The sequence below is a fragment of the Leptonychotes weddellii genome, chromosome 9, assembly GCF_054177405.1.
Source record: "Leptonychotes weddellii isolate Sample4059 chromosome 9, ASM5417740v2, whole genome shotgun sequence".
Lineage (NCBI taxonomy): Eukaryota > Metazoa > Chordata > Mammalia > Carnivora > Phocidae > Leptonychotes > Leptonychotes weddellii.
Genome location: NC_138377.1, coordinates 124037312 through 124056745, shown reverse-complemented (window position 1 = coordinate 124056745; position 19434 = coordinate 124037312). Strand labels below are relative to the sequence as shown.

At 39.2% G+C, this 19434-nt stretch overlaps 1 protein-coding gene across 1 annotated transcript in view; it reads right to left on the bottom strand.

The window, feature by feature from the left end:
• Positions 1 to 19434, bottom strand: part of ADAMTSL3 (ADAMTS like 3) — a 235757-nt gene that overhangs the window by 18066 nt on the left and 198257 nt on the right. The window contains exons 22-23 of the mRNA XM_081831893.1: positions 7479 to 7661; positions 5191 to 5307 (exon numbers count right to left, since the gene is read on the bottom strand). Coding sequence (XP_081688019.1) covers positions 5191 to 5307; positions 7479 to 7661 — 300 coding nt within the window. The remainder of the gene's footprint in view (positions 1 to 5190; positions 5308 to 7478; positions 7662 to 19434) is intronic.

The window sequence follows — 19434 nt, the reverse complement described above, 5'->3', positions numbered from 1 at the left end:
CTGTGTCCACAGACTCCCTCACAGAGCAGAGCGATTTCTTTAACTTATTGTTTTCCAGATTTTCCTTCTGATTTTTGAATTTTTGTCTTAAGTTGCATATGGCATCCTCTGCAAAGCAGAACTGTACATATTTTTAGTTGGGCCCCCAGGATTACAGTTTATTTGAAACAATTTTTTTTTTTTAAATAGCTGGGTTTATGGAGAACTTCCCAGGTGAGGGGTACTGAATTTTAGATACTTGGCCATCAGTTTTTCACCTAATCCTTATGACCATCCTGTGAATTAGACCAGTTTTATTTGCAGAAGTGGGAAAAAGCTAAGTGACTTGCTCAAGGTTCTTCATCTAGAACCCAAGACTGTCAAACTCCACATCTAACTCTTTCTACTATGCCATACTTCACAAAGACGCCTTGACACTTCAAGGCAGAAAACACATATATTTCTTTAAAAATATGTGTGGTTTTTGTTTTAATTGAGGTGTCATTCACATACAATAAAATGCTCAGAAATCCGGTGTGCAGTTTTATGAGTTTTCACACTTGTATCTACTTTTGTAACCATGAACCACAGCAAGATATAAAACACTTCATCTCCCAAAAAGTTTCCTCCTAATTTGATCAACTTTAATCTTTAATTAAATTATTTTAATCAATTAGTTTCATCTGGATTATTTTAATCAGTTCCCCTCTCCCACCCAGGCAATTCCTTGTTCATTTCCATCAGTACCCATTATTAGTGTCACCTGCTCTTGGCTTTCATTCATGTACTCTTTTGCACTTGCTTCACATAACATTTTTGAGATTCACCTGTATTGCTGTGCGTAGCCCATTCTTTTTTTTTTTTAAAGATTTTATTTATTTATTTGAGACAGAGAGAATGAGAGACAGAGAGCATGAGAGGGAGGAGGGTCAGAGGGAGAAGCAGACTCCCTGCCGAGCAGGGAGCCCGATGCGGGACTCGATCCCGGGACTCCAGGATCATGACCCGAGCCGAAGGCAGTCACTTAACCAACTGAGCCACCCAGGCGCCCTAGCCCATTCTCTTTTATTGAATAATATTCCATCGTATGAATATACCATAGTTCATCTATTCTCCTTTTGGTGGCCATTAGGAAGTGAAGGCTGCTGTGAACATTCTTGTACAAATTTTTTTGTGAACAAGTTTTCACTTTTCTTGGGTAAATACCTGTGAGTGGAATTGCTGGGTCAAAGGTAGGTGCATGCTTAGCCTTCTTAGACACTACCACACAAATTTCCAGAGTAGTTGTACCAGATTACACTCTTACCACCAATGCATACGAGTTTCAGTAGCTTCACATCCTTAACCAAATCTGGCGTTGTCAGTCTTAGTTTTCACCATTCTAGTAAGTGTGGAATCGTATCTCTTTGTGGGTTTAATTGTCATTTCCCTGATGCCATCTGTATATCTTCTTTTGTGAACTGTCTGTGCAAGTGTTTTGCCTGTTGTTTTGTGGGGGGGAGGGGAGAGTTCATTGTTGACTTGTAGAAGTTCTTTATATATTCTAGATATAAGTTCCTCAACAGACATGTTTGGCCAATCTTCTTCCCAGCCTATGGGTAACCATCCATTTGCTCTCTGTATTTTAAAGTGTGTTTTTTTATTTTTATTTCTTTTTTTGTTAATTTGTTCCTTGAATTACATATGTGAGTGAGATCATATGGTATCTGTCTTTCTCTGTCTGACTTATTTCATTTAGTATTATACCCTCTAGGTCCATCCACGTTGTGCAAATGGCGAGATTTCATTCTTTTTTATGGCTGAGTAATATTCCAGTGTGTGTGTGTGTGTATGTGTGTGTGTGTGTGTGTGTGTGTATCACATCTTCTTTATCCATTCATCTATTGATGGACACTTGGGTTGCTTCCATATCCTGGCTATTGTAAATAATGCTGGTATAAACATAGAGGTGCATATTTCTTTTCAAATTCGTATTTTTATTTTCTTTGGATGAATACCCAATAATGGAATTACTGGACCATATGGTAGTTCTATTTTTAAGTTTTTGAGGAACCTTCATAGTGTCTTCCATAGTGGCTGTACCAATTTACCAATATTCCCACCAATAGTACACAAAAATTTCTTTTTCCCCACATCCTCGCCAATACTTGCTATTTCTTGTCTTTTTGATTCTAGCCATTCTGACAGGTGGGCAGTGATACCTCACCGTGGTTTCCATTTCCCTAATGATGAGTGATGTTGAGAATCTTTTCACGTGTCTGTTGGCCATCTGTATGTCTTCCTTGGGGAAATGTCTGCTCAGGTCCTCTGCCCATTTTAATCAGGTTATTTGTTATTTTGGTGCTGAGTTGTATAAGTTCTTTATATATTTTGCATATTAACCTTTTATCAGATATGTCATCTGTGAATATCTTCTCCCATTCGGTAGGTTGTCTTTTTGTTTTGTTGATTGTTTCCTTCACTGTGCAGAAGCTTTTTATTTTGATGTAGTCCTAATAGTTTATTTTAGCTTTTGTTTCCCTTGCCCGAGGATCCATATCTAGAAAAATGTTTCTACAGACAATGTCAGAGAGACAACTGCCTGTGCTCTCTTCTAGGATTTTTATGGTTTCAGGTTTCACAATTAGGTCTTTAATACATTTTGAGTTCATTTTTGTGTATAGTGTAAGAACATGGTCGAGTTTCATTCTTTGCATTGTATGATCCTGGCACAAAAACAGACAGCTGGATCAATAGAATGGAACAGAAAACCCAGAAATAAACCCATGCTTATATGGTCAATTATCTTATGACAAAGGAAACCAGAATATACAATGGGGAAAAGACAGTCTCTTCAACCAATGGTGCTGGGGAAACAGGAGTAAACTCTGGTCTTTACCTTGACCTTCAAAGCTCTGAATGATATGGTCCTCAGCCACCTTCCAACTTCATTTCATACCCCCGCCCCACCTCTCCCCCACAGTGCCCCCATCACATGAATTTTCTTTGTGTTTCTTGACCACATTAAGCTTGTTCCCACTTTATGGTCTTTGCACTCACTAGTCCCTCTGCCAGAAATGCTCCTTCCTCATCTTTGTGCACGGATGGCTCTATCTCATTGTTTAGGTCTGGGCTCAGCTATCACCTCCTTAGAAGGCTCGTCCTGACTTTCTTCTCCAAAGTGGCTGCATACAATCACTATGCTATCACCCCATTTTGTTTCCTTCATAGCACTTGCCACAGGGAAATATATGTTTGTTTCCTTGTTTACTGTCCCTCTCTCCTACTGGAATGCCAAGTCCATGAGGGTGAGGAGCTCTTCTGTCCTGCCCACTGCTGGGACAGGGCATGTTATAGATTAGGTACTCAAGAAGTATTTGTGCAATTAATAAAGGAGTGTCTTTGAAATGCTAAGGTAGGGATCCATTGAAGGTCTGGCGTATTCCAGAATGTGTACACATGTATGTGCAGGTGTGTGCAGGTGTGTGTGTATGTGTGTGTGTGTGTGTGTGTGTGTGTAGGAGGTGGTCAAACAAGAAAGGCAGTGTTGATAAACCAAATGTTTAAATATTCCAAAGGCTTCAACTTTCCCAGCAGTTTCAGCCTCATGAATATCCAATTTTTAAATTAATTGATTTGAGGGAGTTCCTTGATTTCATGTTCCCTTCCACATGGAATTCCTATCTGCCTTTGCACATCTGTTTCTCTGCCTGGAATGTTCTTCTTCCTCTTCCCAGAACAAACATCATGGCCCACGTGAAAACGGGGTTGTCTTCTCCAGAGAGACGTGGGCCCTTTCCTTAGTGCTGCCAGTGGACTTGGTCATCCTTCTATTCCAGCACTTGTCATCTGGCTTCAAAATACCTGTTTACATGACTGACTCCCTGTAGAGACTATGAGCTTCCCAAGGGCTAGCTCACCTCTGTACCCCCAGCCTGGCAAGAGAAAGCACTGGGCAAACACTTGTTGGATGTTGCCATAGACTGAATGTTTGTGTCTCTCCAAAATTCATATGTCAAATCCTAACATCCAATGAAATGGTCTTAGGAGGTGGGGCCCTCAGGGGGTGAGGAGGTCATGAGGGTGGAGCCCCCAGGAATGGGGTTAGTGTCCTTACAGAAGAGAACCCAGGGATCTTCTTCACTCCTTCTGCCACGTGAGGATACAGCAAGTGGGCCCCCACCAGACGCCTGATCTGCTGGTGCCTTGACCTTGGGCTTCACAGCCTCCAGAACTGAGAGCAATAAATGTATGTTGTTGCTAAGCCACCCAGTCTATGGTTTTTGTTATAGTAGCCCAAACAGACTAAGACAAAGGCTGAATGAATGGATAATAGTGCATTTTATAATGGTAGTTTTATGTCTGGCAGAGGAGAAGAAATACATAAATACTCCTGGAGAGTGAAGTCATAAATAACATGAGCTGGACTGTTTGATTGGTGGCCCAACACTATTTTCCTCTTCTATGCTCTCCCTGCATCTGAGAAGGTGGGAGCCTAGGAACCACATTTCTAGAATCCCTACCTGCAGAGTTATCCTTTGGGATATGTTCTGCAAAGGAGAGGTATTTGCTCAAGATTTAAAAGGTCAAAATGATGTAGCCAGTATTGTTCCTGTATAGGAGGTATAATAAAGCATGAAATCTAATAGGAGCTTCTCTGCATCCTTCTGTGACTTACTCACTTCTGAGCTACAAGAATCTGAGATCATCAGTACCTTTTCCCTGTGATTCCAGCATTTCTGATTTTCTTAACTCTACGTCTCTCCCTTGGCCTCCTAAAGAGTTTTGCCAGCTTGAAATACTTAGATTAGGTTCTCCTGACCAGACAGCAATGCATAACAAAGTTAATAAGTATAGGGGAAAAAACTTATGAAAAGAGAAAAATGAAAGAATTGGTTCCAGAACTCAGCAAATCTTCCCTCTGTGAATATTTGCCAAGTTGGCAATAGTTTTAAAACTGGAAAGCCAATCCCTGTTTTATCACAAATAATGATGCACATTTAGGATATGGGCTCTGCGGGCTTCCTCAGGAGTGATTTCTTTTTCAAAAATGTTTCAATATGGAAGGAACAAGTTGAACCACAGAAGACCGAGGGCAAGGGAAAAGCTGGCCAAATGTCTAGGAATAATTTTAATTATTGAGAAGTGCAAAACATGGAGTCTTGTAGCTAAATCCTTTTCCCTGCACATGCCTCACAAATGGCAAATCCCTAAACAGTCAGAATCTCTGACCTGGAGGTCGGGGTTCTCCTGTTGGGTCATTGCTGTTGGTTCCGGCGTTGGATGCCTGGAGCATATGCTTTTTATAGTCCTTGGGAAATATGCTTTTACTGTCCAAACGTCTTTGTTCTGAGAAAAAAAAGAAAAAAGAAAAAAGGAGCCCTTGTTTTCCAGTTAAACAATATCTAATTCTTGTCCCAGCCTGGGTGTTCTTAAAGAAGACAACTACTAGGAAGTCAGCTCTTTCCAAAGAAATGCTCTGTCCTGGATGCTCAGGCTCACACAGATCTGGGAGTTACATGTGGGTCTGGGTGTGTGGGTGCTATAGGGGTCTAGTTAGAGCAACTCTGCTAACACGTGGTATCTGTGCATGTTTTCAGAGTTTATAGCTTAATAAGACGGGAAAAAACAGATTCACCAAATTCCAGAAGGGATTGGAGGAGTCCACTGAGAACAGTAGAGCTCTTCCACTTAACAGGAGCCTTGGCAGCAGGAGAATGAGTGAGGTTTCACAGAGCACCTCACGTGGTGGGGAGTGTGGGCTTTCAGGAAGACCGTGAAGCTCTAAGAGCAGGGCGGTGGAAGAATGCCGTGCATTGTGTCATGTAAGACATTCTTGATTCCTCAGTCAGTTTAAGCAAAGTCATGAGCTGCTTAGTGGGAGGTACTCCTGAGAGAAGAGGTGTGCGGGGCGAGGCTGAGATGGCCATGCAGCTTCATGAGTGGAGACGAGCAGAAGCAAGGAATAAGGCTGGCACTTCTCAGAGCATGGGGAAGGCATTCAAGAATCAGACAGGCTTGGCCAAGCCCATCAGTTGAAAATCTTCCATTCCAAGATCCTAGAAGACCATGGGGACTCTTTGGGAAGGGCCACACGGAGGTACACCAGAGCCTTCCTGATCACTGATGGTCCAGGAGGGGTAGCATGAAGAACGCTCAAAGAGAAGGCTATATATTTGGGCTCCAGGAAAACTTTCTGTGAGTTTTAGTTCTCATTCATGCAGTGGGATTAAAAATGACTGCCCCAACCCTGTGCTCTTGTAAATATCAGAGGAGTTAATGAACACCAAAGTGTTTTGTGCATGACAACTGTTCTAACTCCCCACATTGGCATCTCCCACCTGTGCATGTCCCCGGGCACCTCTAACTGCCAACAAGAAAAGCCATGGAGAAGGCTCTTTTCCATCATCCTCTTGATTCCACAGTGGATTCTGTAATAATCTCATACCAGGTCTGCCAACAACTCAATTTCATTCATTTGTGAAACACTTATTTAACACTGATTACACCTGTGTTAGGTGCTGGAGATACAAAGAAGAATAACAAATGATCCCTAACGTCCATCTGATTGACTTCTGTCATCAACTCTCAATTGGTTCCAAACCCTGATGGGAAAGAGGAGTATCATTTACCGAGTCCTAAAACCTCAACAATTTAAAGCCCATTTTGGTGACAAAAATTTGTTGAACTCCAGAAATTATCCCTACAGATAGCAGAAGCAGCTTGTCATCCTGGGCCAAGGGGCACATTGTAATGAGCTTCTCCAAATGACATTACTGACCCAACTGTAAGGTGTCCTAAGACTCAACTGATTAGTATTTATTGAGTACCTACTGTGTGCCTTATACTATATTATATCCTCAGGACTGCAAAAAAAAAAAATCACACATGATCTCTATAATTAAAGGACCTACAATTTAGCTGAGGAAATATAAGTAAAAGAGGAAACAACTGGAGAACAACGTGTGTTTGGACTTAATCAGATACCAGGTGGTTCGACCAGAGAAAAGAGGTCAAATGAAATCCAGGGGGTTCCCCCAGGAGATAGGTATTCTTCTGTAAGAGACAGAAGTTGGCCCTACATTTCTCTTCTTTGAAGAGCAGTGTGCCTGGAGGTGATACTTCCACGGAAACAGCATGTGGGCAGGGGAGTCTGTCAGATCACAGGGCAGGAAACCATGTTCACTAGAACAGAGCTCACTGCTAGCTTGGGCTGGGGGTTGGGGTCAGCAGATATGCAAATATAGAGGCAGAACATGAAGGGTCTTTATTCTAGGCAGAAGACCATATGCCAGTGTAGGTTCTTGGGAAGAGAAGTATTAGCAAGAAAATCACAGCCTTCTCAGAGAAGACCTGGGTAGGACGAAATGCCAGCTTTAGTGCTCGTTTGTATGTGGCAAGGCACGGTTAAAACCATCTAATGTCCATCTTGTTTACTCCTCGGCTCCAGGATCGACCAAACGGGGGCCTGCTTGTACGTGTTACAGGAAGCACTTGAACCCGAAGAATCTGACACTTACCCAGCAGGTGCAGTATAGACATTGCTACTGCCTTTCCAAGAGCATTGGTAGCTGTGCAGACATAGGTTCCTTCATGTTCAAGGGAAACATTCTGCAACAACAGGGATCCATTGAAAAGCAAGGAAACATTGTCACTCAGAGATCCTCCTCTCTTCAACCAAGTTATATTAGGCTGAGGGACACCTTTGGAATAAAAACAAATATGACAAAGGCAAATTCCTTTAAGAATAGGGCCACAGAACCATACGACAAATACCATTTAGCATTCTGACCACAAGTTAGCGAATGGGCTTAATTACATATAATAGGACAGATGGCTACTTCTGTTTCTATAGATCCTCGATGGCAGAGAGGAGATTCCATCAAAGCAAAGGGCTTTGGTCTATGACGCACCTGACTGGGGTATGTATGTAAGTCAAGAGGAGCCAAAGAGGGTGGGGTAGCTCCATATCAGAAAAAAGAAGAAATACAAAGCTGAGTGGGGGGAGCAGGAGAGTGGTTGGAAAAGAGGAGCTAGAAGCAGAGACAGAGAGAAATGCCCAGTGCTGAGTTATCACAAAGAAGTCTCCAGAAAGCAAAACTATCTAAGGCGAATCTTTAAGTTACTCGCTGTGCATCGGCAACAAAATGTCCCTCCTTCAGAAGAAAATATTAAATCTTTAGGGAAAAAAAAAAAAACTTGTTCATTGCTACTTCAGTAAAAGAATATAATTTCAGGGAACACAAAGCGTTGAGTTTCAAGTCTGGGTTGATGTAGCGCGGTGCAGAGACTGTAAGCAACACCTCTGGACACAGAGAGGAGCCTGAGAAATAGAAAGGATTTCTCCCCCGGCCCCAATCTTGAGAAGTCTTAGCATCTTGCTGGGATATGAAATGCAAAACTCAGAGGAACCTCTCTTGGTTCTGAAGAGCTGGGGCAGCCTCAGATGATCCTGAGATCCAGCTATAGTAAGTGGTTTTGGCGATGTGCTCTCCCCCTCAGTGCTCTGCTTGGAGAGAATGTGCAGGCGTGGTGAGGCTTTCTGCCAAAAACAGGCATCACCGCTATCATTGCGACATTTTCAATGCTCCTTATAGTAGGCAAAAAGCCTGCCCCACGAAGGTGTGGTTAGCTCCAGCTTACACCGGGGAAGATGGCCAAGTCAACACTAGGCTGGAACCTAAATACCCAGACAAGTGCTAATCACATGCACATATGCCTTTCTAGTCACTTCTACAAACACATACACACAGACGAACTTCCCTAAGGTCGCCAGCTAGTAAACATCGGAGCCAAGATTCACACCCACAGTTTATTCCAGAACTGATCTCCTAACCACAATGTAGGTAGGTCTTGCATATTTCTTGATAAACTTATTCCTACATACCTTACAGTGTTTATTGCCAAAGTTAGCAGACTTTAAAAAATATATTTTATGGTTGTTTATTGCTAACAATAAAGCTATTGGGAAGCTATGAACCCTTGTATATTTTCTTGTATTGCCATCTCACTGAACTTTATTACAGCTGACCCTTGAACAATGTGGGGGCTAAGGATGCTGACTCCCCTCCCCCGCACAGTCAAAATTCCATATGTAAGTTTTGACTCCCCCAAAACTTAACTACTAACAGCCTGCTGTTGAACAGAAGTCTTACCAATAGCATAAATAGTCACCTACATGTATTTTGTGTATTATATGTATTATAGGCTGTATTCTTACACTAAAGTCAGCTAAAGAAAAAATGTTACTAAGAAAACCATAAGGAAGAGAAAATGCATTTACAGGACTGTATTTATAAAACAAATCCACTTAGGGGCACCTGGGTGGCTCAGTGGTTAAGCGTCTGCCCTCGGCTCAGGTCATGATCCCAGGGTCCTGGGATTGAGCCCCGCATCAGGATCCCTGCTCGTCAGGAAGCCTGCTTCTCCCTCTCCCACTCCCCCTGCTTGTGTTCCCTCTATCGCTGTGTCTTTCTCTGTCAAACACATAAATAAAATCTTAAAATAAATAAATAAATAAATAAATAATAAAACAAATCCACTTAAAGGTGAGCCTAGACAGTTCAAACTTGTGTCATTCAAGGTCAACTGTATTTTGAATAGTTTTCAATTGATTTTTTTTTAAAGGTAAAAAACCAGATGTGCCTGGGTAGGTCAGTCGGTTAAGTGTCTAACTCTTCATTTTGGCTCAAGTCATGATCTCAGGGTCGTGAGATCGAGCCCTGTGTTGGGCTCCGCACTGGGCATGGAGCCTGCTTAAGGTTTTCACTCTCTCCCTCTCCCTCTGCACTTTCCCTGATGCTCATGTTCTCTCTCTAAAAAAAATAATGAATAAATACATACATACATAAAAATTTAAAAAATAAAAGGCAAACAATCATATTTACACATAGTGATAATTTTATCTCTTCTTTTCAAATATTTATACCTATTATTTCTAACTATTGCATTGCATTGACTAATGTCTCTAAATGCTGAATAAGGACAGTTACAACAAACATATCTGTCTTATTTCCAACTTTAAAGGGAATATTACTAAAGCTCCCTCCTGAAGCATGATATTTGCTTTTGGTTTCTGATAGTTGTTGTCAAATCAAAGAAATTTCCTTTTATTTCTAGTTTATATGGAAATTTCTAAGTCTCTGAGTTGATACTGAGTGTATTTTAATTTTCTTATTTTAAAGTTAAAATATTTAAAGCTATTAATTTTCTTTGGAATACAGCTTTGACTATATATCTTGTATTTTGAAATGCAATACAATTATCACCATTAATTCATTCATTCAAAAAATGTTTCTGAAGTGCCTACTCTATATGATGCTCAATGCTGGGGCTAAGGATATGATGGTGAACTAAGTTCCTCAAGAAACTTAATTTAAAAAAAAAGGAAAAAGAAACTTAATTTTTAAGGTAGGGCTTTGAGGGAAATAGGTGATTGCAATAAAAGGAGATAAGGGCCTATGATAAAGGTGAACACTGGATGCCATCACATAGAAGCTGCACTTAATGCAGACTGAAGAGATGGAAGATCCCCACATGAAGTAACACCTCAGCTTATACCTTAGGACAAGGAGGAACATGTCAAGGGAAGGGGATAGCAGTGGTGGAGAGGCTGTTTTAGGCCCAAGGAAGAGTGGGCATTAAGTCTTAGACACAAAGTAAAATAGAGTAAAATTCCTCTTTGGGGAATCATGGAAGTTTATTATGACGAGCTTAAAGTACATGGAGGAGGAGTGAGGAAAGATGAGATAAGAGGTGAGAAAGTGTCCATCAAATGCAAATTTATTATCCATAGTAAGGAATTTGGTTGAATTTATTTTAAGGAAAATGGGAAACAATGTAATTATTATTATTTTTTTTTTTTTTAAGATTTTATTTATTTATTTGACAGACAGAGAGAGCGAGAGAGGGAACACAAGCAGGGGGAGTGGGAGAGGGAGAAGCAGGCCTCCCACAGAGCAGGGAGCCCAATGCGGGGCTCGATCCCAGGACCCTGGGATCATGACCTGAGCCGAAGGCAGACGCTCAACGACTGAGCCACCCAGGTGCCCCACAATGTAATTATTTTAAACAATAATTATTTTAAATGATCTGAAAATATCAGGTTGGTGCTTTAGAAGTATCAGCCTGAGTGACTCAGTCGGTTAAGCATCCAACTCTTGATTTTTGGCTCAGGTCATGATCTTAGCATCGTGAGATCAAGCCCCACACTGGGCTCCATGCTGGGTGTGGAGCCTGCTTAAGATTCCCTCTCTCCCTCTTCTCCTGCCCCTCCTCCCTGCTTGCACTCTCACTCCCTCTTTTAAGAAAGAAAGAAAGAAAGAGAGAGAGGGAGGGAGGGAGGGAGGGAGGATGGAAGGAAGGAAGGAAGAGGGAGGGAGGGAGGATGGAAGGAAGGAAAATTAATTAATTAATTAATTAATTAATTTCAGCCTGGATGTGATGTAAAACAAGGAAGACAGGGACATGGGTCAGGAGGACCAACTGGAGGGTTACAAAAGCAACTGAGGTGAGAGACAAAGATGGGACAGTGGACGCAGGAGCAGTGGGTCTAGAGAGACACAGGAGGAAAAAACCAATAGGACACAGTGATTGACTTTACACGGGGAAGTAAAGGAGGGAAGGATTTAAGGATGACATGCAGATAGATGGTGGTGCCATTAACTGAAACAGGGAAAAACCAGAGGAAGAGCAGATCTGCATGGAATATGTGAGAAATTATTGTGTGTTGAGACTGAGGTAGCTAAATGACATCCAAAATCAACTGACTGGATTCGGAACCCAGGAGAAATGTCTAAACTGGAGACACAAGTATTAACATAGAAATGATGATTGAAATCATGAAATTAAATGAGGTGATTAAAGGGGAATGCATGAAATGAGCATAGGGGAGGATTCAGGATAAAATCTGTGGGACAGAAGGATTTTCGGCATAGTTGGTAACTGCATCTGATTTCCTCTTTGATTCACATCCTACTTGGGAAGGAATTTTAAAATTTCCAACTTGTTGGTATTTTAATCACCTGACCTTTTGCAAGGGAGTTGTAATTTTAGTGCATTGTAATCAGAAAATGCAGTCCAAACAACTGCTGTTTCTTGAAATTTCTAAGGTATATTTGTGGCCTAATATGCAATCACTTTTTTTGGTAAATGTTCTTTGCATACTTGGAAAGAAGGTATATTATTTCTTTTTGGGGTATAAAGTTCAAATATTTACAATAATTAAGTCTTATTATATTCTTTTAGTATGTGTCCTTATTAACTTGCTTCTCCTTGAGCTCCTGTCCAGAAAAAAGTGCTCCAGTCTACTATGTTTATCAATTTTTCCTTGTGTTTTTCCTATTTTTGTTTTTATGTATTATATCTTATCTAGCAATGACAGTTCATGTTGATGATACTTTACTGTGGATTTTTTTTAATAGGTGTCTTTTTATCTTTTTTTAGGGTCTTAAATCCTGTCTTGCCTGATTTTACTTTTGTGACTGCTAGTTATTCTGTTTTCTTCTGCTTAATATACTTTTGTACAATTTTTACAATTTTCTGTATAACTCTATTTTGGAAGTGTCTCTTGTAATAGTGTATCATTAGGTTTTATTTGGAAACCCAATCTAAGGGCCTTTGCCTTTAATAGCAATGTTAACCCTATTAATATTTAGTGTGATTACAGATATGTCTGGGTTTACCTTGTCATTGTTCTATACCTTCTGATTTTATGGGCCTTTGACTTTTGGTTATCCTTTCTTTGTTCCCTTTTGTCTTGTAAAGTAGAAATTAAATGCTGTATTTTAAGTTCTAATAATGTTACAATTTACTTAAAAAAATAAACTAGTTGACAGCAATTTAGCAAAATCTTCCAAAATTATAATTGTATTTATCCTCTAAAGAGTAATCCCCTTTCCTAGGAATTAATGCTATCAATATACCTGCATACAAAATGTTCTATTTATGCATTATATAAAAGCAAAAGATTGAAAACAAGTCACATATCCAACAATATTAACTTACAGTATATCAATACAATGAAATATTGATGATGTACTCAAATTACTGAAAGAAAAAAGTGGCCAACCAATAATATACCTAGCAAAACTGTCCTTTAGAAATGAAAGAGGAATAAAGACTTTCCCAGACAAACAAAAGCTGAGTGAGTTCATCATCACTAGACCAGCCTTATAAGAAATGCTAGAAAGTTCTGCAAGTTGAAATGAAAGAACAGAAAACAATAACACAAAAGCATATGAAAGTATAAAATTCACCAGAAAAGGTAAATATGGGCCTTTGACTTTTTATGGGCCTTTTATGGGCCTTTGACTTTGGTTATCCTTTCTTTGTTCCCTTTTGTCTTGTAAAGTAGAAATTAAATGCTGTATTTTAAGTTCCAATAATGTTACAATTTACTTAAAAAAATAAACTAGTTGACAGCAATTTAGCAAAATCAAAATAAGTATAGAATACTATAATACTGTAATGGAGCTGTATAAATCACTTTTTTTTTTTTTTAAGATTTTTTTATTTATTTGACAGAGAAAGACACAGCGAGAGAGGGAACCCAAGCAGGGGGAGTGGGAGAAGGAGAAGCAGGCTTCCGGCGGAGCAGGGAACCCGATGCGGGGCTCTATCCCAGGACCCTGAGATCATGACCCGAGCCGAAGGCAGACGCTTAATGACTGAGCCACCGAGGCGCCCCTGTATAAATCACTTTTAAGTCTAGTATAAAAGTTAAAAGACAAAGGAGTAAGATATAAATATGAAAATTTGTTAATGGATACTCAATGTAAAAACATGTAAAGTGTGGGGCGCCTGAGTGGCTCAGTTGGTTAAGCAACTGCCTTTGGCTCAGGTCATGATCCTGGAGTCCCAGGATCGAGTCCCCCATCAGGCTCCCTGCTCAGCAGGGAGTCTGCTTCACCCTCTGACCCTCCTCCCTCTCATGCTCTCTGTCTCTCATTCTCTCTCTCTCAAAAAAAAAAAAACAAAACATGTAAAGTGTGACATAGTAACATAAAGCAGGAAGATAGAGAGGTACAAAGTGTAGAGTTTTTGTATTAGATTGAAGTTATGTTGTTATCACCTGAAAATAGTCAATTATAAATATTAGATGATTTATGTAACCCCACAGTAACCACACAAAAAATACCTATAGTAGATATGCAAAAGAAAAGAAAAAAAAAAAACCCCAAAGCATGTCACTGTTAAAAAAATCAACAAATCACAAAGGAAGATGGAAATAGAGGAAAAGAGACAAAAGGACCACAAATAAGATAGAAAAAAAATTAACAAAGTGGCAATACTAAATCCTTACCTATCAATAATTACTTTAAACATAAATGGATTAAGCTCTTCAATCAAAAAGCAGAGTGGCTGAATTGATTTAAAGAAAAGCTCCAACTATATGCTGCCTACAAAGACTCTCTTTAGAATTACAGACATACACAGACTGAGAGTGAAGGGATGGGAAAATAGATTCCATGCAAATGGTAACCAAATGAGAGCAGGGGTATCTGTACTCACATTAGACAAAATAATGTCAAGTCAAAAACTGTTACAAGATATAAAGATGGTATATATTGATAACAGAGTCAATTCTTCAGGAAGATAAAACAATCATAAATATATATGCACTTAATATCAGAGCACCTAAATATATAAAGCAAACATTGATAGATCTATAAAGAGAAACAGATAGCAATACAATAATAGTAGGGGACTTCAATATCCCACTTTCAACAATGGATAGTATGTCCACACAGAAAATTAATAAGGAAACAGTGAACTTGAACTACACTATTAACCAAATAGACCTAACAGACAGACATAGCCACCTGTAGCATAATATACATTCTTCTCAAGCCCAGATGAAACATTCTCCAAGACAAATCACATATTAGGCCACAAAACAAGTCTTAATAAATTTAGAAGGCTGAAACCACACCAAGTATCTTTTCTAACCACAATGGAATAAAAGTAGAAATCTGTACCAGAAGGAAAATTAGAAAATTCAGATATGTGGAAATTAACCAAGACACCCTTGAGCAACCATTGAGTCAAAGAAGAAATCAGAAGGGAAATTAGAAAACACCTAATACAAATGAAAATAAACATACAACATAGCAAAACCTGTGGGATACAACAAAAGCAGTACTAGAAAGGAAGTTTATAGCAATAAATGCCAATGTTACAAAAGAAGGAAGATCTCAAACAACCTAACTTTAGCCTTCAAGGAACTAGAAAGAGATGAACAAACTAAACCCCGAATTAGAAGGAAGGGGAAAAAAAAAACAAAGATTAGAATACAAATAAGCAAAATAAGGAAGAGAAAACCAATAGAAAATATTAACATAAATAAGAGCTGGGGTTTTTTTGAAAAGATAAACTAAACTGACAAACCTTTATCTAAGCTTACAAAGAAATCATTAAGAGAATTCAAATAAATAAAAAGGAGACATTCAGTCTGATAACACAGAGGGCGCCTGGGTGGCTCAGTCAGTTAAGCATATGCCTTTCAGCCCAGGTCATGATCTCAGGATCCTGGGATCAAGTCCTGCATTAGGCTCCCTGCCCAGCAAGGAGTCTTCTTCTCCCTTACCAAACTCTGCCCCTCCCCCCTGCTTGTGCGTGCTCTCTCTCTCTCAAATAAATAAATAAATAATTTTTTTTTTAAAGAATACTGATGACACAAACCAAAAGGATCACAAGAGACTATTCTGGATAATTATACACCAAATCTAGAAGAAATGGATGTATTTACAGAAACAAACTACCAAGACTGAATCATAAAGAAACAGAAAAGTTCAACAGACGTGAATAATGTACAAGAAAATTGAATCAGTAATCCAAAACGTTCCAACAAACCAAAGTCCTGGACCAGATGACTTCACTGGTGAATTATACCAAACTTTTAAAGAAGAATTAATACAATCCTTCCTAAATTCTTCCAAAACATTTAAGAGGAAGAAATACTTCTAAACTCATTTTATGAGGTCAGCATTGCTCTGATACCAAAGCTGGGAAAAAAACGCTATAAGAAAAGAGAACTACAGGTCAACATCTCTAATGAACACAAATGCAAAAATACTCGAAAAAATACTAGCAAACTGAATTCAACAACACATGAAAAGGATCATCTAACATCACCAACTGGGATTTATTCCTGGGACACATGCAAATTAATTAATGTGACAGACCACATTAACAGAATGAAGGATAAAAACCACAGGATCATTTCAAAATATTATATATATAAAATGGATTAAAGACAAACATAAGACTTGAAACTGTAGAATTCTTAGAAGAAAACACAGGAGAAAAGCTCCTTGACATTGAATGATTTCCTGGATCACCAAACGCATAATCAACAGAAACAAAAACAGACAAGTGGGACTACATCAAACTAAAAAGTTTCTGCACAGCAAAGGAAACAAAATATAAAGGCAACCTACAGAATCCGAGAAAATATTTGTAGCCTATTTATCTAATAAGAGGTCAATATCCAGAATATATAAGGAACTCCTACAACTCAATGGCAAATACACAAATAACCCAATTTAAAAATGGGCAAAGGATTTCAACAGACATTTCTCCAAAGGCATAAGACAGACAACAGGTACGTGAAAAGATGCTCAACCTCACTCATCATCAGGGCAATCAGAAGCACAAGGAGATATAACCTCACACTGGTTACGATGGCTATTATTGAAAACACGAAAGATAACAAGTGCTGGTGAGATTGTGGAGAAACTGGAACCCTCCTACACTGTTGGTAGAAATGTAAAAATACTACAGCTGTTTTGGAAAGTAGTATGGAGGTTCCTCAAAAAATTGAAAAAAAAATTGAACTACCATGTGATCCAGCAATCCCACTTCTGGATACAGTATATATCCAAGAGAATTGAAACTGGATCCCAAATGGTCTCTGCACTCCCACATTCACTGCGGCATTGTTCCAATAGCCAAGATAAGAAACAACCCGAATATGTATTGACAGGTGAATGGATAAAGAAAACATGGTATATACACACAGTGGACTACTCTACAGCCTTAAAAAAGGACATTCTGCCATTTGTGACAATATGGATGAACCTAGAAAACATGCTAACTGTAACAAGCCAGTCACAGAAGGGCAAATACAACATGCTTCCTCTCAAATGACTAAAATAGTCAAGTTCACAGAAGCAGAGAGAATGGTGGTTACCACGGGCCGGGGGAAGGAGAAATGGAGAAGCATGGTTCAATTGTATTAAGTTTCAGCTAATACAGGATGAATTTGTTCTAGCGATTTGCCATACAGCATAGCACCTACTGTCAACAATACTGAATTATGCACTTAAAAATGTGTTGAGAGTAGATCTCATGTTAAGTGTTCTTACTACAAAGAAAGGGGTACACAAGGTAAATTTTGGAGGTGATGGATATGTGTATTACCTTGACTGTGAGGATTGTTAATGAGTGTATGCATGTATCCATTCTCATCAAATTATATATATTAAATATATGCAATTTTTTGTATTTCATATTTCAATGACACTGTTTAGAAAAAAATGTTCTCAGCTGAAAAATACAAGGTAGAGAATGGTATGTTGAATATACTCACTTTTATATAAGAAAGAGAAAAAAATAAGTATTCATGCTTGCATGGAGAATCTCTGCAAGGATATGTAAGAATCTAATGAGGGTGTTTACCTGGGTGTGTGGGGTACAAGTGCAAGGGGAGGGTGAACAAGGGAGTGGGAACAGGGGACTTTCCATTGTATGAGGTCCTCTGAATGCCTTACCTACCTCCAAATTTTAAAAAGTTAGTTAAAAAACACAAATGACATCTCCTAGATCCCCAATTCTCCTAGGATAGGGAAAGGTGAAGTTTTCCTTCCCACATCTTTCCCCCACCCTTTTCTTTTCTTCTGACATAAAATGGGATTTGAAATTCAGGTCATTTTACATTATCACTTTTCATTATATATCTTCTTCTAAAGATTTTTTTTGCAATCTATTTCTAAGTCACTAAAATAAACTCTTAAATTCTGTATTTAAATTGATCCAAATGTTTTATTATGATTGCTTTCATACTGCAATGTCTCCGTGATCATAATTAAGATGCATTTCTTGCTTGACAAGGCAGCATCTTGGGAGTATTTTTCCCCACAAAGGTAGGTCAGTGGGTAGGATGGATTAGGAATCCTTGAGTGGGTGAGAACCTTTTCTCTTCTCCTCACCAAGAAGCAGCTCAGCTTCCAACAGAATTGGAGTGTTGCAACGCACTTTCCTGCACACTGCTCATGCCGCCCATGGTCACCTGGGCTTTCACACTGTGATCAAGTCTGAGGCAACCGCGGATTTTTTATTGTCTTTTAAGTAATCTGTTGTTGTTTCCTTTTTTATTTCTGGATTCCTGCAGGATTCGTTCATGATCAAAATTTTCAAAACTTTTGCCAGGATATGATCAGGAGATAGTATTACCTGCTCATCAATTATGCCTGGAACACTCTGGGGCATTCCGTCTGTAAACTAGTCGCCGTTCCATTCAGTAAAACTTTCTCCTCTTCTTTCTCCCTCTCTCTCTTCTCTCTCTAAGTTCTGTGTCTGCTCCGTTTGCTCCATTCTCTTGCTCAGGAACACCAGTTAGGTGATTAATCTCTCTCCTCCATGTCCAGCACGCAGGTATCCTTGTTTTTAGCTCTCTGCTCTTTTCCTCGGCATTCTGCAAGCAATTCTGACCTTGCTCCTACTTCGCTCCTTTCCTTTTATTTCAAGTGTTTCATTTTCTGCTTCTAATATTGGCTTTATTTCTCATTGTTTTTTAAAACCCTTTCCAGCGCTATTTTTATTTCTACCTCTCTTCTAGCTGGTTTTCCCCCAGCTTTATTGAAATATAATGGACATACAACATTGTGCACATACGGCGTGCAGCATGTTGGTATGAGGCACTTGCATGTTGCAAAATGACTGCCACCTCACCTTCATTAGCTAACACCCAAATCATGTCACATGTTACCATTTCTTTTTTGAGGTAAGTACATTTAAGATCTACTCTCTTAGCAACTTTCAGTTAAATTAACAAATAAATTAACAGGTTTTTTAAATTTATCTTTGTTTTCTTCTTGCTTTTCTAGAGTTTTGGGGAGACACAACATATACACTACCTAACATCTACTCTTTTGATACAGTGGATGCTCATCATGTGCCTCTTGAGTGTTCAACATCATTTTTTGCTGCTGCATTTTTGCTGCATAATCAGAGTTCTAATGAGCAGAAATTCCTCGTGGACTCATCCAGTTCCAAATGGATACTTTGGCTCCCAGTGCTGTCAATGCTTTGCGTCTTTCTTTTGCACACCTTATTATTATTTCAAATGTAACATTAGGAGGGGCAGATTTTCTGCCTAAAGACCACAGTAGTGAATTTGTGGTTTCCTGAAGGTCTTAGACCATGTTGCTCAAAACTGACAAGAGTAAGGGCAAGAGACTGTGTTACACAATCTCT